Here is a 25176-nt window from a genome sequence, read left to right as displayed (position 1 = left end):
AATCTGAGACAAACAGGTGTACAGATAGACAGATAGACAGACAGACAGATAGATAGTCATGGCCGAAGTGTTGGCATCCTTGAAATTGTTCCAGAAAATTAAGTATTTCTCCAAGAACATTATTGCATTTATACATGTTTTGTAATACACATGTTTAATTCCTTTGTTTGTATTGGAACAAGAGAAAGAAAGGCAAATTAGACATAAGATCATACTAAGGACCAGAGGGCACTCATTCTGAGTGGAAGAAAGGGGATTCCGGAAACTAAACAGGAAAGTGTTCTTTACAGTTAGAGCAGTCAGACTGTGGATTGCCGACCACAAGAGGTAGTAATGGCAGACACTATAACAGATATTAAAAAAGGGCTGGATGATTTCCTCAATACACATAACAGTGTGGGTTATAGTTAATTTAGTAACAGAGTAAGATTGGTGGTGAAAGGTTTAACTTACTGGATCTAGGTCTTTTTTCAATCTATGTAACTATAATGTCACAAAACTTCAAAAATGGGCTGAACAAAATTGTTGGCATGATTTGAAAATTGGGAGTAAACAACTTTGTTTTATACATGTAATATTTGTTCAAAATTGACCTGTGGCAAGTAACAAGAGTGTGAACTATGAAAATCACACCTCAAACCAGATATAAAGGGGAGAAATAGACACAATCTTTGCATTGTTTATCTGCGTGTGCGACACTAAACATGGAGAAAAGAAAGACAAGGGGAGAACTGTGAGGATTTGAGAAGCAAAATTATTGAAACAATTAGATGGTGGCCCGATTCTAACGCATCGGGTATTCTAGAATATGTATGTCCACATAGTATATTGCCCAACCACGTAGTATATAGCCCAGCCACATAGTATATTGCCCAGCCACGTAGTATATTGCCCAGCCACGCAGTATATTGCCCAGCCACGCAGTATATTGCCCAGCCACGTAGTATATTGCCCAGCCACGTAGTATATTGCCCAGTCACGTAGTATATTGCCCAGTCACGTAGTATATTGCCCAGTCACGTAGTATATTGCCCAGTCACGTAGTATATTGCCCAGTCACGTAGTATATTGCCCAGTCACGTAGTATATTGCCCAGCCACGTAGTATATTGCCCAGCCACGTAGTATATTGCCCAGCCACGTAATATATAGCCCAGCCACGTAGTATATTGCCCAGCCACGTAGTATATTGCCCAGCCACGTAGTATATTGCCCAGCCACGTAGTATATTGCCCAGTCACATAGTATATTGCCCAGTCACGTAGTATATTATCCAGTCACGTAGTATATTGCCCAGTCACGTAGTATATTGCCCAGTCACGTAGAATATTGCCCAGTCACATAGTATATTGCCCAGTCACGTAGTATATTGCCCAGCTACATAGTATATTGCCCAGCTTGCCCAGTCACATAGTATATTGGCCAGCCACGTATACAGCACATAGCCACATAGTATATTGCCCAGCCACGTATACAGCACAGAGCCACGTAGTATACAGCACAGAGCCACGTAGTATACTGCCCAGTCACGTAGTATACAGCACATAGCCACGTAGTATACAGCACAGAGCCACATAGTATATTGCCCAGCCACGTAGTATACAGCACAGAGCCACGTAGTATACAGCACAGAGCCACGTAGTATACAGCACAGAGCCACGTATTATACTGCCCAGTCACGTAGTATATGATCCAGTCACGTAGTATATTGCCCAGTGACGTAGTATATTGCCCAGTGACGTAGTATATTGCCCAGTGACGTAGTATATTGCCCAGTCACGTAGTATATTGCCCAGTCACGTAGTATATTGCCCAGTCACATAGTATATTGCCCAGTCACATAGTATATTACCCAGCTACGTAGTATATTGCCCAGCTTGCCCAGTCACATAGTATATTGGGCAGCCACATAGTATATTGCCCAGCCACGTAGTATACAGCACATAGCCACATAGTATATTGCCCAGCCACGTATACAGCACAGAGCCACGTAGTATACTGCCCAGTCATGTAGTATACAGCACAGAGCCACATAGTATATTGCCCAGCCACGTAGTATACAGCACATAGCCATGTAGTATACAGCACAGAGCCACATAGTATATTGTCCAGCCACGTAGTATACAGCACAGAGCCACGTAGTATACAGCACAGAGCCACGTATTATACTGCCCAGTCACGTAGTATATTGCCCAACCACGTAGTATACAGCACAGAGTCACATAGTATACAGCACAGTCACGTAGTATATTGGCCAGTCACGTAGTATATTGGCCAGTCACGTATTATGCACCATATTCCTGTTAAAAAAAAAAAAAAAGAATTAAAATAAAAAATAGTTACATACTCACCTCCTGGAGCCTCCGGATCGAAGCGGCCGGAAGATTGCATTGCGGTCTGAAGATTGAATTGCAGTCTCGCAAGATGATGACGTAGCGGTCTCGCGAGACCGTACGTCATCATCTCGCGAGACCGCAATGCATGCAGCGGTCACACCGGGGCGTCGCGAGGAGCGGGAAAGGCCGGGTCCTGACCCGGGGGGGGGGGCCACCGGAGGGTGAGTATGTAACTATTTTTTATTTTTTATATTATTTTTAACATTAGATATTTTTACTATTCATGCTGCATAGGCAGCATGAATAGTAAAAAGTTGGTCACACAGGGTTAATAGTAGCGTTAACCAAGTGCGTTACACCGCAGTCAACGCTGCCATTAACCCTGTGTGAGCGCTGACCGGAGGGGAGTATGCGGACGCTGGGCACTGACTGCGAGGAGGAAGGAGTGGCCATTTTCTTCCGGACTGTGGCCGTCACTGATTGGTCGCGGCAGCCATGACAGGCAGCTGCCGAGACCAATCAGCGAATGAACAGACAGACAGAAGGACAGACGGAAGTGACCCTTAGACAATTATATAGTAGACTAGATTGTGGACCGATTCTAACGCATCGGGTATTCTAGAATATGCATGTCCCCGTAGTATAGGGACAATGATGATTCCAGAATTCGCGGCAGACTGTGCCCGTCGCTGATTGGTCGAGGCAACCTTTATGACATCATCGTCGCCATGGCAACTATTATGACATCTACGTCGATACTGTGCCCGTCGCTGAATCAGAAACGTGAGATGTCTATGTCCTTTATGACATCATCGTCGCTGTGCCCGTTGCTGATTGGTCGAGGCCTGGCGGCCTTGACCAATCAGAGACGCGGGATTTCCAGGACAGACAGACAGACAGAAAGACAGACAGACAGAAAGACAGACAGACAGAAAGACAGACAGACAGAAAGACAGACAGAAAGACAGACAGACGGAAAAACCCTTAGACAATTATTATATAGTAGATTCCTTGGTTACAAGTCTATCTCCATAAATGTTGATATTTTTTTGTCCACTGTGAGCAGCATAATGAAGAAGTTGATAACCCATTGCCCTGTAGCTAATCTCCCTGGATGTGAACTGAAGAGAAAAATGTATGAAATGTTGCAATACAGGATAGTCCGAATGGTGGATAAGCAGCCCCAATCCAGTTGCAAATAAATTCAAGCTGTCGGTCAGGCTCAGGGTGCATTAGTGTCAGCGCAAACTATCCGTCGACATTTGAATGAAACAAAACTCTATTGCAGGAAACCCAGGAGGACCCAAATGCTGACACAGAGGCATAAAAAGCTAGACTGCAGTTTGTCAAAATGTACGCAAGCCAAAATCCTTCTGGGAAAGCGTCTTGTAGACAGATGAGACCAAGATAGCGCTTTTGGTAAAGCACATTGTTCTACTATTTACTGAAAACATAATGAGGCCTACAAAGAAAAGAACAAAGTACCAACAGTCAATTATGATGGTTCAAAGATGTTTTGGGGTTGTTATGCTCCCTCTGGCACTGGGTGCCTTGACCATGTGCAAGGCATCAAGAAATCTGAAGATTACCAAAGGATTTTGTAGTGCCCACTGTCAGAAAGCTGGGTTTGTATCCTAGGTCATAGATCTTGCAGCAAGACAATGACCCAAAACATACTACAAGAAACACCTAGAAATGGATGGAAACAAAGCGCTGGAGAGTTCTTAAGTGGCCAACAATGCGACAGGATTTAAATCCCATTGAAAGCCTGTGGAGAGATCTTAAAATTGCTGTTGGGAAAAAACACCCTTCAAATATGAGAGACCTGGTGCAGTTTGCAAAAGAAGAATAGTCCAAAAGTCCAGTTGAGGTGTCCAGTCCAGGTGTAAGAAGCTTGTTGATGGTTATAGGAAGCCATTGATTGCTATTATTTATCCCAAAGGGTGTGAAACAAAATATTAGGTTGAGGATGCCAACAATTTTGTTAGGCCCATTTTTGAGATTGTGTGTGAAATTATGTCCAATTTGCCTTTTTTTCTTTTTTTTTGTGTTGTTTCAGTACACACAAAGGAAATAAACGTGTTTAACAAAACCTGTGTAATTATAATAATTCTCTGGGAGAAATACTTCATTTTCTGGAACAATTTCAAGGGTGCCAACACTTTCAGCAATGACGATAGATAGATAGATAGATAGATAGATAGATAGATAGATAGATAGATAGATAGATAGATAGATAGATAGATAGACAGACATATCAATGGAACGGATATATTTCAGCAGACTGTAAATATATTTCCTGCACTGGATCGTGCTTACCATCAGATTTTTTGGGGGGATGAAGTCAAATAACTTGCTCAGCTTATTCTTTGAGGCATTTAGCTCAATCAAATATGGCATGAAACTGACACAAGACAAATCTAGAACAAAAAAAAATGGAAGAACTTATAAAACCATGCCAATTTGCTTTATATACAGTAAGTTCTCTCTGTATGTATGCATACAACATACTGAAAATTGGTTGCTATGCCTTTCATGTCATTGCAAACCTATTGAGGGGGATTTATAATAATTAGCACAAAGGAGAAGTAGAAGACACCCTCTCTTGAGGTCTTGACTGATAAAGTTGGCAGCATTCCATGGAATAATGAGATCAATAATATAAGTAGGTCACCATTTCACCTGCAGCCAATGAAACATGGTGAAATGTTCCCTGATACATTACCTCTCTGACACTAAGAGGGGCCTAATAAAATATCATTGGCCACCCCAACAGCATTGTATGCCTCTCAGAATTAAACATTTTATCTTTTTTTCTAATATATACATATATTATATATATGTACACACAAACACATACAGTTATATGAAAACGTTTGGGCACCCCTATTAATCTTAAGCTTAATGTTTAATAAAAATTGTTTTTTTTGCAACAGTTATTTCAGTTTCATATATCTAATAACTGTTGGACACAGTAATGTTTCTGCCTTGAAATTAGGTTTATTGTACTAACAGAAAATATGCAATCTGCATTCAAACAAAATTTTGACAGGTGCATAAGTATGGGTACCCCACCAGAAAAGTGACATTAACCCCTTCATGACCCACCCTATTTTGACCTTCATGACCTGGCTGTTTTTTTTGCAATTCGTACCAGTGTCCCTTTATGAGGTAATAACTCAGGAACGCTTCAACAAATCCTAGCGGTTCTGAGACTGTTTTTTCGTCACATATTGGGCTTCAGGTTAGTGGTAAATTTAGGTCGATAATTTTTGCATTTATTTGTGAAAAAAAATGGAAATTTGGCGAAAATTTCGCAATTTTCAAATTTTGAATTATTATTCTGTTAAAAGAGAGAGTTATGTGACACAAAATAGTTAACAAATAACATTTCCCACATGTATACTTTACATCAGCACAATTTTGGAAACAAAATTTTTTTTTGCTAGGAAGTTATAAGGGTTAAAATTTGACCAGTGATTTCTCATTTTTACAATGAAATTTACAAAACCATTTTTTTTAGGGACCACCTCACATTTGAAGTCATTTTGAGGGGTCTATATGGCTGAAAATACCCAAAAGTGACACCATTCTAAAAACTGCACCCCTCAAGGTACTCAAAACCACATTCAAGAAGTTTATTAACCCTTCAGGTGCTGCATAGCAGCAGAAGCAACATGGAAGGAAAAAATGAATATTTAACTTTTTAGTCACAAAAATGATGTTTTTATTTTCCCAAAGGTAAAAAGGGAAACTGGACCACAAAAGTTATTGTACAATTTGTCCTGAGTACGCCGATACCCCATATGAGGGGGGGAACCACTGTTTGGGCGCACGACAGGGGTCGGAAAGGAAGGAGCGCCATTTGACTTTTTCAATGAAAAATTGGCTCCAATCTTTAGCAGACACCATGTTGCATTTGGAGAGCCCCTGTGTGTCTAAATATTGGAGCTCCCCCACAAATGACCCCATTTCAGAAACTAGACACCCCAAGGAGCTTATCTAGATGCATAGTGAGCACTTTGAACCCCCAGGTGCTTCACAAATTGATCCGTAACAATGAAAAAGTACTTTTTTTTTTTCACAAAAAATTTATTTTAGCCTCAATTTGTTAATTTCCACATGGGCAACAGGATAAAATGGATCCTAAAATTTATTGGGCAATTTCTCCTGAGTACACTGATACCTCACATGTGGGGGTAAACCACTGTTTGGGCACACGGCAGGGCTCGGAAGGGAAAGAGCGCCATTTGACTTTTTGAATGAAAAATTAGCTCCAATCGTTAGCGGACACCATGTCACGTTTGGAGAGCCCTTGTGTGCCTAAACATTGGAGCTCCCCGACATGTGACCCCATTTTGGAAACTAGACCTCCCATGGAACTAATCTAGATGTGTGGTGACCACTTCAAACCCTCAAGTGCTTCACAGAAGTTTATAACGCAGAGCCGTGAAAATAAAAATCATTTTTCTTTCCTCAAAAATTATTGTTTAGCTCGCAATTTTTTATTTTCACAAGAGTAACAGGAGAAATTGGACCCCAAAACTTGTTGGCCAGTTTGTCCTGAGTACGCTGATACCCCATATGTGAGGGGGGGGAACCACTGCTTGGGCACACGTCGGGGCTCGGAAGGGAAGTAGTGACTTTTGAAATGCAGACTTTGATGGAATGGTCTGCGGGCGTCACGTTGCGTTTGCAGAGCCCCTGATGTGCCTAAACAGTAGAAACCCCCCACAAGTGACCCCATTTTGGGAACTAGACCCCCCAGAGAACTTATGTAGATATGTGGTGAACACTTTGAACCCCCAAGTGCTTCACAGAAGTTTACAACGCAGAGCCGTGAAAATAAAAAAATAATTTTTCTTTCCTCAAAAATGTTTTAGCAAGAAATGTTTTATTTTCACAAGGGTAGCAGGAGAAATTGGACACCAATAGTTGTTGCCCAGTTTGTCCTGAGTACACTGATACCCCATATGTGTGGGTAAACCACTGTTTGGGCGCACGTCAGGGCTCGGAAGGGAGGGAACACCATTTGACTTTTTGAATGCAAGATTGGCTGGAATCAATGGTGGCGCCATGTTGCGTTTGGAGACCCCTGATGTGCCTAAACAGTGGAAACCCCTCAATTCTACCTTCAACCCTAACCCCAACACACCCCTAACCCTAATCCCAACTCTAGCCATAACCCTAATCACAACCCTAACCCCAACACACCCCTAACCTTAATCCCAACCCTAATCATAACCCTAATCCCAACCCTAACCCTAAACCTAACCCTAATCCCAACCCTAACCACAACCCTAACCCCAACACACCCCTAACCATAACCCTAAACACAGTCTAATCTTAACCCTATTTCCAACCCTAGCCCTAATTCCAACACTAACTCTAATTCCAACCCTAACCCTAAGGCTATGTGCCCACGTTGTGGATTCGTGGGAGATTTTTCCGCACCATTTTTGAAAAATCTGCAGGTAAATGGCACTGCGTTTTACCTGCGGATTTACCGCAGATTTCCAGTGTTTTTTGTGCGGATTTCACTTGCGGATTCCTATTGAGGAACAGGTGTAAAACGCTGCGGAATCCGCACAAAGAGTTGACATGCTGCGGAAAATACAACAGAGCGTTTCCACGCGGTATTTTCCGCACCATGGGCACAGCAAATTTGGTTTTCCATAGGATTACGTGGTACTGTAAACCTGATGGAAAACTGCTACGAATGTGCAGCAGCGAATCCGCTGCAGATCCGCAGCCAAATCCGCACCATGTGCACATAGCCTAATTCTAACCCTAATTCTAGCCCTAACCCTAACCCTAGGGGGAAAAAAATATATATTTTCATTATTATATTTTTGTCCCTACCTATGGGGGTGATAAAGGAGGGGGTTTATTTATTATTTTTTTATTTTGATCGCTGTGATAGAACCTATCACAGCGATCAAAATGTACTTGTAACGAATCTGCCGGCTGTCAGATTCGGCAGGCTCACTGCGCATGCGCCCGCCATTTTGCAGAGTGGCAGCGCACATGGAGCAGACGGACGGACACCGGGAGGGACATGGGAGGTCGGTAAGTATGATGGGGGGGATCGGACAGCGGGGGGGGAGAGATCGGACTGCGGGAGGAGCGGACAGGAGGACGGAGGGGAGTAGAGGACAGCTAATGACCAGACGAAGGATGGAAGGGAAGAGATCGGTAGCGGTGGGGGGGAGGCAGATCGCGATCTCGAGCTATGGCTGATGCTATTGCAGCATCAGCCATGGCTGGATTGTAATATTTTACCAATTTTCATTGGTGAAATATTACTATCCCTTTGATTGAAAGTGAAACGTCACTTTCAACAGCCAATCAGAGCGATCGTAGCCACGTGGGGGCAAAGCCACCCCCCCTGGGCTAAAGTACCACTCCCCCTGTCCCTGCAGATCGGGTGAAATTGGAGTTAACCCTTTCACCCGATCTGCAGGGACGCGATCATTCTGTGACACAGCATATGCGTCACAGGTCGGATTGGCACCGACTTTCATAACGCATACGCTGTGTCACAGGTCAGGAAGGTGTTAATATTTAGTAGATACTCCTTTTGCAAAAATAACAGCCTCTAGTCGCTTCCTGTAGCTTTAATGAGTTCCTGGATCCTGGATGAAGGTATTTTTGACCATTCCTCTTTACAAAACAATTCCAGTTCAGTTAAGTTTGATGGTCGCAGAGCATGGACAGCCCTCTTCAAATGATCCCACAGATGTTCAATGATATTCAGGTCTGGGGACTGGGATGGCCATTCGAGAACAGTGTAATTGTTCCTCTGCATGAATGCATGAGTAGATTTGGAGCGGTGTTTTGGATCATTGTCTTGCTGAAAGATCCATCCCCTGCGTAACTTCAACTTTGTCACTGATTCATGAACATTATTGTCAAGAATCTGCTGATACTGAGAGGAATCCATGCGTCCCTCAACTTTAACAAGATTCCCAGTGCCGGCATTGGCCACACAGCCCCAAAGTATGATGGAACCTCCACCAAATTTTACTGTGGGTAGCAAGTGTTTTTCTTGGAATGCTGTGTTTTTTGGCCGCTATGCATAACGCCTTTTTGTATGACCAAACAACTCAATCTTGGTTTCATCAGTCCACAGGACCCTCTTCCAAAAAGAAATTGGCTTTTCCAAATGTGCTTTTACATACCTCAGCCGACTGTTTGTGGCGTGCTTTCAGAAACGGCTTCTTTCGCATCACTCTCCCATACAGCTTCTCCTTGTGCAAAGTTAATTGTATAGTTGACCGATGCACAGTGACACCATCTGCAGCAAGTTGATGCTGCAGCTCTCTGGAGGTGGTCTGAAGATTGTTCTTGACTGATCTCACCATTCTTCTTCTCTGCCTTTCTGATGTTTTTCTTGGCCTGCCACTTCTGGCCTTAACAAGAACTGTACCTGTGTTCTTCCATTTCCTTACTATGTTCCTCACAGTGGAAATTGACAGGTTAAATCTCTGAGACAGCTTTTTGTATCCTTCCTCTGAACAACTATGTTGAATAATCTTTGTTTTCAGATCATTAGACAGTTGTTTTGAGGAGCCCATAATGCCACTCTTCAGAGGAGATTCAAACAGGAGAACAACTTGCAAGTGGCCACTTTAAGTAGCTTTTCTCATGATTGCATACACCTGGCTATGAAGTTCAAAGCTCAATGAAGTTAGAAAACCAAAAAAAGTGCTTTAGTAAGTAAGTAGAAAGTAGGCAGGAGTATTTAAAACAAGAAAATGATAAGGGTGCCCATACTTATGCACCTATCAAATTTTGTTTAAATGCAGATTGCACATTCTCTGTTAGTATAATAAACCTCATTTCAAGGCAGAAACATTACTGTGTCCAACAGTTATTAGTTATATGAAACTGAAATAGCTGTTGGAAAAAAACAACAATTTTTTATAAAACATTAAGCTTAAGATTAATAGGGGTGCCCAAACTTTTTCATATAACTGTGTATATATATATATATATATATATATATATATATATATATATATATATATATATATATACAGTGGGGCAAAAAAGTATTTAGTCAGTTAGCAATAGTGCAAGTTCCACCACTTAAAAAGATGACAGGCGTCTGTAATTTACATCATAGGTAGACCTCAACTATGGGAGACAAACTGAGAAAAAAAAATCCAGAAAATCACATTGTCTGTTTTTTTATCATTTTTTTTGCATATTATGGTGGAAAATAAGTATTTGGTCAGAAACAAACAATCAAGATTTCTGGCTCTCACAGACCTGTAACTTCTTCTTTAAGAGTCTCCTCTTTCCTCCACTCATTACCTGTAGTAATGGCACCTGTTTAAACTTGTTATCAGTATACAAAGACACCTGTGCACACCCTCAAACAGTCTGACTCCAAACTCCACTATGGTGAAGACCAAAGAGCTGTCAAAGGACACCAGAAACAAAATTGTAGCCCTGCACCAGGCTGGGAAGACTGAATCTGCAATAGCCAACCAGCTTGGAGTGAAGAAATCAACAGTGGGAGCAATAATTAGAAAATGGAAGACATACAAGACCACTGATAATCTCCCTCGATCTGGGGCTCCACGCAAAATCCCACCCCGTGGGGTCAGAATGATCACAAGAACGGTGAGCAAAAATCCCAGAACCACGCGGGGGGACCTAGTGAATGAACTGCAGAGAGCTGGGACCAATGTAACAAGGCCTACCATAAGTAACACACTACGCCACCATGGACTCAGATCCTGCAGTGCCAGACGTGTCCCACTGCTTAAGCCAGTACATGTCCGGGCCCGTCTGAAGTTTGCTAGAGAGCATTTGGATGATCCAGAGGAGTTTTGGGAGAATGTCCTATGGTCTGATGAAACCAAACTGGAACTGTTTGGTAGAAACACAACTTGTCGTGTTTGGAGGAAAAAGAATACTGAGTTGCATCCATCAAACACCATACCTACTGTAAAGCATGGTGGTGGAAACATCATGCTTTGGGGCTGTTTCTCTGCAAAGGGGCCAGGACGACTGATCCGGGTACATGAAAGAATGAATGGGGCCATGTATCGTGAGATTTTGAGTGCAAACCTCCTTCCATCAGCAAGGGCATTGAAGATGAAACGTGGCTGGGTCTTTCAACATGACAATGATCCAAAGCACACCGCCAGGGCAACGAAGGAGTGGCTTCGTAAGAAGCATTTCAAGGTCCTGGAGTGGCCTAGCCAGTCTCCAGATCTCAACCCTATAGAAAACCTTTGGAGGGAGTTGAAAGTCCGTGTTGCCAAGCGAAAAGCCAAAAACATCACTGCTCTAGAGGAGATCTGCATGGAGGAATGGGCCAACATACCAACAACAGTGTGTGGCAACCTTGTGAAGACTTACAGAAAACGTTTGACCTCTGTCATTGCCAACAAAGGATATATTACAAAGTATTGAGATGAAATTTTGTTTCTGACCAAATACTTATTTTCCACCATAATATGCAAATAAAATGTTAAAAAAAACAGACAATGTGATTTTCTGGATTTTTTTTTCTCAGTTTGTCTCCCATAGTTGAGGTCTACCTATGATGTAAATTACAGACGCCTCTCATCTTTTTAAGTGGTGGAACTTGCACTATTGCTGACTGACTAAATACTTTTTTGCCCCACTGTATATGTATATACACACACATACATACAATAGCAAATACTTAGTGGGAAGCATGTCAATCACTAGCAATATGTCATAGATCAAAGTAACAAAAATACATGACTGACTAGGACCACCTGGACAAGCTGCATATACATGAAGAACGCAAAACTCAAAAGAACGCAGTCATAAGTCCAAATATATAAAATATATAAACTTTATTAAATACCAAATAATCGGTGCACAGTAAAAAGTGGGAAAAACCCACCCATGCCATCAACAGCACATACAAATGGACAGGCCCTAATGCACTCTACCCCATATCATAAATATCAGAACCATGTAAATACACAGCATGTATAGGAAATTCATAACCATATCTTGGCAATCAATAACAGTATTCTAGTACATACATACCGGCGGTAAAAGGTGGGTGTATATGTGCATCAGAGACCCGGGGGACTTATGACTGCGTTCTTTTGAGTTTTGCGTTCTACACACATACATACAGTACAGAACAAAAGTTTGGACACACCCTTCCCATTTAAGGATTTTTCTGTATTTTCATGACTATGAGAATTGTACATTCACACTGAAGGCATCAAAACTATGAATTAACATAAGTGGAATTATATACTTAATACAAAGTGTGAAACAACTGAAATTATGTCTTATATTCTAGGTTCTTCAAAGTAGCCACCTTTTGCTTTGATGATTGCTTTGCACACTCTTGGCTTTCTTTTGATGAGCTTTAAGAGGGAGTCACCAGGAATGGTTTTCACTTCACAGGTGTGCCCTGTCAGGTTTAATAAGTTGGATTTCTTGCCTTATAAATGGGGTTGGGACCATCAGTTGTGTTGTGCAGAAGTCTGGTGGATGCACAGCTGATAATCCTACTGTATAGACTGTTAGAATTTGTATTATGGCAAGAAAAAAGCAGCTAAGTAAAGAAAAACGAGTGGCCATCATTAATTTGACCCCTTAAGCTCCAAGGGTGGTTTGCACGTTAATGACCGGGCCAATTTTTACAATTCTGACCACTGTCCCTTTATGAGGTTATAACTCTGGAACGCTTCAACGGATCCTGATGATTCTGACATTGTTTTCTCGTGACATATTGTACTTCATGATAGTGGTAAAATTTATTTGATATTACCTGCGTTTATTTGTGAAAAAAATGGAAATTTAGCGAAAATGTTGAAAATTTCGCAATTTTCCAACTTTGAATTTTTATGCCCTTAAATCACAGAGATATGTCACACAAAATACTTAAGCAACATTTCCCTCATGTCTACTTTAGATCAGTACAATTTTGGAACCAAATTTTTTTTTGTTAGGGAGTTATAAGGGTTAAAAGTTGACCAGCAATTTCTCATTTTTACAACACCATTTTTTTTAGGGACCACATCACATTTGAAGTCATTTTTTGGGGTCTATATGATAGAAAATAACCAAGTGTAACACCATTCTAAAAACTGCACCCCTCAAGGTGCTCAAAACCGCATTCAAGAAGTTTATTAACCCTTCAGGCGTTTCACAGGAATTTTTGGAATGTTTAAAAAAAAATTAACATTTCACTTTTTTTCACAAAAAATTTACTTCAGCTCCAATTTGTTTTATTTTACCAAGGGTGACAGGAGAAAATGGACCCAAAAACTCGTTGTACAATTTGTCCTGAGTACGCTGATACCCCATATGTGTGGGTAAAGCACTGTTTGGGCGCATGGCAGAGCTTGGAATGGAAGGAGTGCCATTTGACTTTTCAATACAAAATTGACTGGAATTGAGATGCGACGCCATGTTGCGTTTGGAGAGCCACTGATGTGCCTAGACATTGAAACCCCCCACAAGTGACACCATTTTGGAAAATAAACCACCTAAGGAACTTATCTAGTTGTGTGGTGAGCACTTTGAGCCACCAAGTGCTTCACAGAAGTTTATAATGTAGAGCCGTAAAAAAAAAAAATCATATTTTTTCACAAAAATGATCTTTTCGCCCCCAATTTTTTATTTTCTCAAAAGAAAAGAGAGGAAATTGGATGCCAAAAGTTGTTGTGCAATTTGTCCTGAGTACGCTGATACCCCATATGTGGTAGTAAACCACTGTTTGGGCGCATGGCAGAGCTCGGAAGGGAAGGAGCGCGATTTGACTTTTCAATGCAAAATTGACAGGAATTGAGATGGGACGCCATGTTGCATTTGGAGAGCCACTGATGTGCCTAAACATTTAAACCCCCCACAAGTGACACCATTTTGGAAAGTAGACCCCCTAAGGAACTTATCTAGATGTGTTGTGAAAGCTTTGAACCCCCAAGTGTTTCACTACAATTTATAACACAGAGCCGTGAAAATAATTTTTTTTTTCACAAAAATTATATTTTAGCCCCCAGTTTTGTATGTTCCCCAAGGGTAACAGGACAAATTGGACCCCAAAAGTTGTTGTCCAATTTTTCCTGAGTACGCTGATACCCCATATGTGGGGGGAAAGGAGCGCCGTTTGGAATGCAGACTAAAGGTACCTTTACACAGAACAACTTTCCAACAAGAACGACAGCGATCCGTGACGTTGCAGTGTCCTGGATAGCGATCTCGTTGTGTTTGACACGCAGCAGCGGTCAGGATCCTGCTGTGACATTGCTGGTCATCGCTGAAAGTCCAGAACTTTATTTGGTCGCTAGGTCGGCGTGATTCCTCCTGTTTGATAGCAAAAGCAACGATGCCTGCAATGCTTTTTCATGGAGCAACGACCAGCGAGAACGATAAGTACGTCTCTGGATCGCTCCTGCATCGTTCTGCTGTTGCCGTGTTTGACGTCTCCTAGCGACCTAAACAACGACGCTGCAGCGATCTATTTCGCTGTCTATATCGCTGCAGCATCGCTAAATGTGACGGTACCTTTAGATGGAATGGTCTGCAGGCGTCACATTGCGTTTGCAAAGCCCCTAATGTACCTAAACAGCAGAAACTCCCCACAAGTGACCCAATATTGGAAACTAGACCCTCCAAAGGAACTCATTTAGATGTGTGGTGAGAACTTTGAACCCTCAGTTGTTTCACTACAGTTTATAACGTAGAGCCGTGAAAGTAAAAAATCATTTTTTCCCACAAAAATGTTTTTAGCCCCCCCAATTTTTATTTTCCCAAGGGTAACAAGAGAAATTGGACCCCAAAAGTTGTTGTTCAATTTGTCCTGAGCACGCTGATACCCCATATGTTAGGGTAAACCCCTGTTTGGGCACACGGGAGAGCTTGGAAGGAGCACTGTTTTACTTTTTCAACGCAGAATTGGCTGGAATTGAGATCAGACGCCATGTCGCGTTTGGAGAGCCCTGATGTGCCTAAACAGTGCAAACCCCTAATTCAAACAGAAACCCTAACCTAAACACACCCCTAATCCCAACCACACCCTTAACCCCAACACATCCCTAACCCTAATCCCAAATCTAACTGCACCCCTAACTCCAACACACCCCTAACCCTAATCCCAACCATAACTAACCACACCTCTAAACCCTAATCCCAACTGTAAATGTAATCCAAACCCTAACTTTAGCCCCAACCCAAACTGTAGCCCTAACCCTAACTTTAGCACCAACCGTAACTTTAGCCCCAAAACTAACTGTAGCCCCAACCCTAACTTTAGCCCCAACCCTAACTGTAGCCCTAACCCTAACTTTATCCCCAACCCTAACTTTAGCCCCAACCCTAACTGTAGCCCTAACCCTAACTTTATCCCCAACCCTAACTTTATCCCCAACCCTAACTTTATCCCCAACCCTAACTTTATCCCTAACCCCAACTTTAGCCCCAACCCTAACTGTAGCCCTAACCCTAACTTTATCCCCAACCCTAACTTTATCCCCAACCCTAACTTTATCCCCAACCCTAACTTTATCCCCAACCCTAACTTTAGCCCCAACCCTAACTGTAGCCCTAACCCTAGCCCCAACCCTAACCCTAGCCCCAACCCTAACCCTAACCCTAGCCCCAACCCTAACCCTAATGGGAATATGGAAATACATTTTTTTTATTTTATCATTTTTCCCTAACTAAGGGCGTGATGAAGGGGGATTTGATTTACTATTTATAGCGGGCATTTTAGCGGATTTTTATGATTGGCAGCTGTCACTCACTAAAAGACGCTGTTTATTGCAAAAAATAGTTTTTGCGTCTCTACACTTTGAGAGCTATAATTTTTCCATATTTTGTTCCACAGAATCATGTGAGGACTTGTTTTTTGTAGGACAAGTTGACGTTTTTATTGGTATTATTTTTGGGCATGTGACATTTTTTGGTCGCTTTTTATTCCGATTTTTGTGAGGCAGAATAACCAAAAACCAGCTATTCATGAATTTCTTTTTTTTTTTTTGGGGGGGGGGGGAGGGGGCGGCGTTAATACGTTCCACGTTTTGGTAAAATTGATAATGCGGTTTTATTCTTCGGGTCAGAACGATTACAGCGATACCTCATTTATATCATTTTTTATGTTTTGGCGCTTTTATACAATAAAAACTATTTTATAGACCAAATAATTGTTTTTGCATCGCTTTATTCTGAGGACTGTAACTTTTTTATTTTTTCGCTGATGATGCTGTATGGCGGCTCGTTTTTTTGTGGGACAAGATGACGTTTTCAGCGGTACCATGGTTATTTATATCCGTCTTTTTGATCGCGTGTTATTCCACTTTTTGTTTGGCGGTATGATAATAAAGCGTTTTTTGCTTCATTTTTTTTTTTTTACAGCGTTCACTGAAGGGGTTAACTAGCGGGACAGTTTATAGGTGAGGTCGTTACGGATGTGGCGATACTAAATGTGTACTTTTATTTTTTTTTTTTTTACTATTTAGATAAAGAAATGTATTTATGGGAACAATATATACCGTATTGTTTTTTTCATTTAGGAATTTTTTTTCTTTTTTTTTTTTTTTTTTTTTTACACATCTAAATATTTTTTTTTTTACTTTATAACGTTGTCCCAGGGGGGACATCACACTATAGGGTCAGGTCGCTGATCTGACACTTTGCACAGCACTGTGTCAGATCAGCGATCTGACAAGCAGGGCTGCAGGCTTACTTGTAAGCCACCTCCCTGCAGGACCCAGAAGTAGCCCCGCAGCCATTTTGGATCCGGGTCCTGCAGGGAGGAGACGCTCGGTACAAGATGAGCACATCCTCTTGTACCGAGGGTCTCAGGGAAGCACGCAGGGAGCCCCCTCACTGCGCGATGCTTCCCTATGCCCCCGGAACACTGTGATCATGTTTTCGGGGGCTAATGTGCCAGGAGCGGTCCGTGACTGCTCCTGGCACATAGTGCCGGATGTCAGCTGCGATAGTCAGCTGACACCCGGCCGCGCCCCCCCCGTGAGCGTGGCCGATTGCATATGACGTATTATCCCGTCACTGGGAATTAAGTCCCAGGTCACCTCGACAAGATAGTACGTCATATGGGATTAAGGGGGTTAAGAAATGAAGGTCAGTTAGTCCAAAAAATTGGGAAATCTTTGAAAGTGTCCCCAAGTGCAGGAGCAAAAACCATCAAGCGCTACAAAGAAACTTGCTCACATGAGGACCGCCCCAGGAAAGGAAGACCAAGAGTCACCTCTGCTTCTGAGGATAAGTTTATCCGAGTCACCAGCCTCAGAAATCACAGGTTAACGGCAGCTCACATTAGAGACCAGGTCAATGCCACACAGAGTTCTAGCAGCAGACACATCTCTCCAACAACTGCTAAGATGAGACTTTGTGCAGCAGGCCTTCATGGTAAAATAGCTGCTAGGAAACCACTGCTAAGGACAGGCAACAAGCAGAAGAGACTTGTTTGGGCTAAAGAACACAAGGAATGGACATTAGACCAGTGGAAATCTGTGCTTTGGTCTGTTGAGTCCAAATTTGAGATCTTTGGTTCCAACCACCGTGTCTTTGTGCGACGCAGAAAAGGTAAACGGATGGACTCTATATGCCTGGTTCCCACCGTGAAGCATGGAGGAGGAGGTGTGATGGTGTGGGGGTGCTTTGCTGGTGACACTGTTGGGGATTTATTCAAAATTGAAGGGATACTGAACCAGCATGGCTACCACAGCATCTTGCATCGGCATGCTATCCCATCCAGTTTGCGTTTAGTTGGACCATCATTTATTTTTCAACAGGACAATGACCCCAAACACACCTCCAGGCTATATATTAAGTATATAATTCCACATGTGTTAATTCATAGGTTTGATGCCTTCAGTGTGAATGTACAATTTTCAGTCATGAAAATACAGAAAAATCTTTAAATGAGACGGTGTGTCCAAACTTTTGGTCTGTACTGTACATACATACATATACACACACACATATACATATATACACACATACATATATATATACACACACACATGCACTGCTCAAAAAAATGAAGGGAACACTTAAACAACAGAATATACCTCCAAGTAAATCAAGCTTCTGAGAAATCAAACTGTCCACTTAGGAAGCAACACTTTTTGACAATCAATTTCGCATGCTGTTGTGCAAATGGAATAGACAACAGATGAAAATGATTGGCAATTATCACGACCCACTCAATAACGGAGTGGTTCTGCCGGTGGGGACCACAGACCACATCTCAGTACCAATGCTTTCTGGCTGATGTTTTGGTCACTTGAATGTTGGTTGCGCTTTCACACTCGTAGCATGAGACGGACTCTACAACCCACACAAGTGGCACAGGTAGTGCAGCTCATCCAGGATGGCATATCAGTGCGAGCTGTGACAAGGTTTGCTGTGTCTGTCAGCATCGTGTCTAGAGGCGGTATCAAGAGACAGGCCAGTACACCAGGAGATGTGGAGGGAGCCGTAGGAGGGCAACAACCCAGCAGCAGGACCGCTACCTCAGCCTTTGTGCAAGGAGGAATAGGAGCACTGCTAGAGCCCTGCAAAATGACCTCCAGCAGGCCACAAATGTGCATGTGTCTGCACAAACGGTTAGAAACCGACTCCATGAAGATGGTCTGAGTGCCCAACTTCCACAGATGGGGGTTGTGCTCACAGCCCAACACCGTGCAGGATGCTTGGCATTTGCTACAGAACACCAGGATTGGCAAATTCGCCACTGGGAGGAAGGCTGGGTCAAGCCTCAGAACTATTAGATCCTCAAATATCTGAAAATAAGGGTCCATAATATATACAGTCATGGCCAAAAGTATTGACACCCCTGCAATTCTGTCAGATAATACTCATTTTCTTCCTGAAAATGATTGCAAACACAAATTTGGTATTATTATCTTCATTTAATTTGTCTTAAATGAAAAAAACACAAAAGAGAATGAAGCAAAAAGCAAAACATTGATCATTTCACAGAAAACTCCAAAAATGGGCCAGACAAAAGTATTGGCACCCTCAGCCTAATACTTGGTTGCACAACCTTTAGCCAAAATAACTGCGACCAACTGCTTCCGATAAGCATCATTGAGTTTCTTACAATGCTCTGCTGGAATTTTAGACCATTCTTCTTTGGCAAACTGCTCCAGGTCCCTGATATTTGAAGGGTGCCTTCTCCAAACTGCCATTTTTAGATCTCTCCACAGGTGTTCTATGGGATTCAGGTCTGGACTCATTGCTGGCCACCTTAGAAGTCTCCAGTGCTTTCTCTCAAACCATTTTCTAGTGCTTTTTGAAGTGTGTTTTGGGTCATTGTTCTGCTGGAAGACCCATGACCTCTGAGGGAGACCCAGCTTTCTCACAGTGGGCCCTACATTATGCTGCAAAATCTGTTGGTAGTCTTCAGACTTCATAATGCCATGCACATGGTCAAGCAGCCCAGTGCCAGAGGCAGCAAAGCAACCCCAAAACATCAGGGAACCTCCGCCATGTTTGACTGTAGGGACCGTGTTCGTTTCTTTGAATGCCTCTTTTTTTTCTCCTGTAAACTCTATGTTAATGCCTTTGTCCAAAAAGCTCTACTTTTGTCTCATCTGACCAGAGAACATTCTTCCAACAATGCAACATAAAGGGCCGTCTTATGTAGTGTGGATGCCACACAGTGCACCAATCACCACCAAGTGTATGATGTGGGCGGCACTTGGTGGTGATTGGTGCACTGTGTGGCATCCACACTACATAAGACGGCCCTTTATGTTGCATTGTATGCTTGATAAAGACCAAATTGTGGTCGAAACGTTGCTGCTGTACCATGGCTGAATAAAAGGCGTATTATTGAAGATTTCTACACCTGGGTGGAGCGCTGTTCATTCTTTATTTATTGGACGGATAGTACGGGTTGACACTGTTGTACCCTCGGACTGCAAGGCAGCTTGAACTTGTTTGTCGAGGTTCTTTATCCAACAATTTTTCTTTTCCGTCCACATCTAAGGAGGTTAGCCACAGTGCCATGGGCTTTAAACTTCTTGATGACACTGCGCACGGTAGACACAGGAACATTCAGGTCTTTGGAGATGGACTTGTAGCCTTGAGATTGCTTATGCTTCCTCACAATTTGGTTTCTCAAGTCCTCAGACAGTTCTTTGGTCTTCTTTCTTTTCTCCATGCTCAATGTGGTACACACAAAGACACAGGACAGAGGTTGAGTCAACTTTAATCCATGTCAACTGGCTGCAAATGTGATTTAGTTATTGCCAACACCTGTTAGGTGCCACAGGTAAGTTACAGGTGCTGTTAATTACACAAATTAGAGAAGCATCACATGATTTTTCGAACAGTGCCAATACTTTTGTCCGCCCCCTTTTTATGTGTGGTGCGGAATTATATCCAATTTGACTTTAGGACAATTCTTTTTGTGTTTTTTTTCATTTAAGACAAATTAAATGAAGATAATAATACCAAATAATTTGTGTTTGCAATCATTTTCAGGAAGCTAATGCTGAAATCTGGACTCGCAGGGTACTCGGTCTTAAATCCTTATTGAATCCTGCCTGCAGGAAGTCCAGGATTTTCGGTATATCAAGGTGAGGTGTACCTACAGAGGATCCCCCGATGTTACAGGCTTTCTACTTGCCTGAAGGGTAGATATTATCTCATTGGATAAACCCCTCAACCCTAGGACCTGCCTTTCAGGATCCATGCCGAAAGGTGCAGACTGTCTGGGTTCTGATGAAACACTGGGCTCTGGAAGAGAAGATCTTCCCTCCGTGGGAGCAGGATAGGCTCTTCCACCAAAATCTCCCTCAGCATAGGAAACCAGCTCCTTCTTGGCAATAAGGGCACTACTAATATTACTTTCTTATTTAACTCCCACTCTGTGGGTGATATCCTGTGCCTGTTTAGGAAGTCTGCCATCTGATTCTGGGACCCCTCTTGGTGAACCGCTGAAACAGACAGAACGGTTTTCTCCACGCATCAAAAGATTTTCACTGCTAGATGCTGCAGAGAGGGATGTCTTGGGCCTCCATGATGGTGTAGAAAGGCCACAGTCATCGTGTTGTCCGACAGGATTCTCACATATCTGTTTTTGACTACAGACTGGACCTGGAGCAGGAATTCTCATACTGCGCGCAGTTCCCTGTAATTTGAAGACCTGGTTCGAACTTCTGAAGTCCATGTTCACTGGAAGAATCTTCCCTCCATATGATCACCCTAGCCTAGTTGACTCACATCGGTGGTAATCACCGCAAAGGGGGAAAGAACCCAAAGAACTGCCATCTGGAGGTTTTCTAGAATGGTCCACCAGACTAAAGATCTTCTTACTGAGATGGAGAGGGACATTAAGGCATACAGGGATAGCTGGTGTCTGTCCCAGGCATATAAAATGTAGAACAACAAAAGGCGGTTTGTGGAAGGAGTGCTAGCGGCCGTCCCAATGAGGAGGAAATAAGTGCGCAGGTCCCCGCAGCTCCAGCCGGATACCCCACAACGGGGGAGAAAGACTTACAACAGGTCTCAGGAGCGCCATTTTATATGCCCGGCAACAGGAACAGAATAGCCGGTCTCAGGAGCGCAGAAGGAGAACACAGACACCAGTTTGGGTAAAACCACGGTGGTTTTACCCTAACTATTGTCTGTGTTCTACTTCTGCGCTCCTGAGACCGGCTATTCTGTTCCTGTTGCTGGGCATATAAAATGGCCTCCTGAAATCCTCAGGAGCGGAGCTGACTCCACCAAACACAAGGGATACAGGACATAATCAGTCCCACGAACCTCATCGCCTCTCCGATGGAACAATGGCTCTCTGAAAAATGACAGATCCTGCCCCCTATTGAGGCTTGCTTCTCTGCTGGTAAAAAGGGTGTTCCTAGGTGAAAGTCTAGGAGAACTCCCAGGAACTTTTTCCTGGATTCTGGAGAGAGATCCGACTTTCTCCAATTTATCCCCACCCTAGATCTTGAAAAATACGGACTGAGGTCTGACAATGTTTCATAAGTTCTTCACTGGAGCTGGCAATGATAAGGAAGTCGTCCAGGTAGGTAACTATGAGGATATCTACTTTCCTTAGATAGGCTACCACCTCTGTCATTAGCTTTGTGAACACACTTGGTGCGGAGGCTAGACCAAACGGAAGGCAACATAACTGGCAGCGAGGGTCCCGCCCGTTGGACCCTCAGAACGAACCTTTAGTACTGCTGAGATGAAGCATGGATGGGAACGTGATTGTAAGCGTTATTTAGATCCAGGGTACACATTACCGCATCTTTGTCTATCAGGGGGACTGTGGACCCGAGTGATTCCATCTTGAATTTTTTGTGCCTCGCCCAGCAGTTTAGGGGTTTTAGATTATTGTGCGACTTTCTACTGAGGGATTTTTGACAGAGAAGAGACTGGAGTAGTGGCCCCTGATCCTTTCTTCCTTGGGAACCGGAACTATGGCTCTGATCTTTAGAAGATCCTGAACATCGGACCACATGGGAGAGCAACAGACTGGAGATGGGTGTTTGTTAGAATGAACCTTAATGGCAGGGTATGGGTAAACTATCCTGTAACCTGAGGAGATTATCCCTAATACCCACTGATTTTCTAAGATCTCTTTCCAACTTTCCAAGTACAATCTTAGTCATCCCCCCACTCTCACGACGTCATTGTCTCCCTGACCCTGTACCAAAAATAGAGTCCTTATCCCTACCTCCTTTGGGGTAGCTCCACCTGCCCAACTTTCCCTTTCCTTTGTAGCCTGACCTCTTGGAGAGTTGGGGTCCAAGGCTAGTACTTGTTAGGCTTATCCTCTGGGAACCCCATCTTTTTGTCAGATGCCTTCTCTAGAATATCATCTAGAACTGAGCCAAACAATATGACACCCGAGAAGGGAATGGAACACAGCTTGTTTTTAGATTGTGTATTCTCCGAACATGTTTTTAACCAGATAGCCTGCCGGGCAACATTTGATAAGGTTCTGTTCCTGGCTGCGAATCTGACGAACTCCGTAGATGTGTCAGCCATGAATCCCGTAGCTAGTTTAAGCAGTGGAATGGACCTCAGGATAACCTTCCTGGGGGCTTTACTCTTTAGGTGCTCCTCCAAGTCGTCAACCCACAGGTGCATGCACCGAGCGACCAAGGTTGCGCTATGTTGGCCCATATTATGGCTGCCGTCTCCCAGGTTCTCTTTAGGAGACCGTCAGCTTTCTGATCCATCGGTTCCTTGAGGACAGATGTGCCTTCAAATGGAATCGAAGTCCTTTTCGCCACCTTGGCTATAGGGACGTCAATTTTTGAAATGTCCTCCCAGGCTTTAATGTCCTCTGGTTCGAAGGGCAGGCAAAAGCTAAAGTCTCTGGGAATAACAAGCCTTTTCTCTGCATCCTCCCTCTCCTCCATGATCATCATGCAAATGTGGCTGTTAAAAGGGAAGACTGTTTCTCTGGGATCTCAAACCACTAAACATCTCGTCCTGTATAGACAGATTTCTGGGTGTCCTCCACCTGCATAGTATTCCTGACTGCACGGAGGAGTTCGTCCGTATCCTCAGATTAGAAGAGGTATCTCGGTCGCATGCGCGGACTCTGGTAGCGACGGACATGTCGCGCTAAGCTCCGCCATCCGACAGTCCCTAAACAACCCCTTTCAGCGACCAGGACACAGCGGAAACACCGCCTTCGGATCACTTACATCCCCGGGAGTGCGGCCGACGGTAATGCCTAAAAAAGGCAGCGCAACCCAGCCAGCAGGCCGCACCATCTCGGAGCTTCTCTTAAGCTGCAGCGCTTCCAAAATGGCCGCCGCAGCCGCCCCATCTCCGGCTGCAGCTCTGATGACCGAGGGAGACGGCGAGCAGGGAGAAGCAGCCGCAAACACAGAGACCACGGTCTCCACAGCAGCGCTCATAAAATCATTGCAGGAGACCTTCCGGACAGAGCTGTCCTCCGCCATGCAAGGTATAGCGTCACAGCTACAGGACGTTCTGCAGCGCACAACCTGCCTAGAGGAGAAGGTGGAGGCCATAACTGATGCATTGGAGGAGGACCATGACACGCTTAAGCGCCATACTGACCGCATCACTGAATTGGAGCTTCGGTGTGAGGACTATGAAAACAGGTCACGCAGGGGCAATCTGAGAATAAGAGGCCTCCCTGAACATATAGTCACCCTTGAGGATACAGCGACCGCTCTTTTTAAAGCACTCCTGCCTGACTTGGATTCAACCCTCCTCCATATCACCAGAATCCACAGGGCCCTGGGTAGGCCTCGTTCTAGTGACGTACCTAGAGACGTAATATTAAAACTACACTACGAGGAAACGCGGGACCTAATCCTAATGGCAGCCAGAAACCAGCCTGCATTACCCGGCTTACCAGGTACTGTCCATATATATGCGGACATTGCAGCGGCCACACTGGCCAGAAGGAGATCACTCAGACCCATCACGCCCTCCCTTCAGGGAGCTCAGATTAAATACCGATGGGGGTTTCCTTTCGCCCTAAATTTTACAGCTAACTCTCAATTGTATGTCTGCCGGTCATTGGAGGAGGGAAAGCAGGCGCTAACAAAAGCGGGAATACCGATTGCCACCGACATCCCCCCTATACCTCAAAGAAGATCCAGGCCGATAAGGGAATGGAAGGACTCCCCCAGAACAAGAAGCCAAAATGCACGGGTCACCTGACTAGATGGGACAACAACATGAAAGGAAATTGCGACTCGTTTGACAATTGCGGTTTCTGCAATACCTGAACTTGTCCTGTCTATTATATAAAGGATCCAGATGAGTATATTATCAACCTGTGCCTGGTATACCTATCACAAGTTTATCATTTTTACCTAAATTCCATCTACCCTCCCCAACCCTCCGTCTTT

At 43.5% G+C, this 25176-nt stretch overlaps 1 protein-coding gene across 3 annotated transcripts in view; it reads right to left on the bottom strand.

Moving 5' to 3' along the window:
* The window catches only part of LRGUK (leucine rich repeats and guanylate kinase domain containing), a 125965-nt gene that overhangs the window by 57657 nt on the left and 43132 nt on the right, over positions 1–25176 (bottom strand). For 2 of the 3 annotated variants that reach the window (XM_069765361.1, XM_069765362.1), the window contains one exon: positions 4655–4755. The exons of the other annotated variant lie outside the window; for it this stretch is intronic. In XM_069765361.1, the coding sequence (XP_069621462.1) occupies positions 4655–4755 (101 nt within the window). The remainder of the gene's footprint in view (positions 1–4654; positions 4756–25176) is intronic. 3 annotated transcript variants of the gene reach the window in all.

Source organism: Ranitomeya imitator, chromosome 4, assembly GCF_032444005.1.
Source record: "Ranitomeya imitator isolate aRanImi1 chromosome 4, aRanImi1.pri, whole genome shotgun sequence".
In the NCBI taxonomy this organism is placed as follows: domain Eukaryota; kingdom Metazoa; phylum Chordata; class Amphibia; order Anura; family Dendrobatidae; genus Ranitomeya; species Ranitomeya imitator.
Note: the sequence above shows the minus strand (reverse complement) of the source record. Positions and strands in the feature narration are given on the sequence as shown.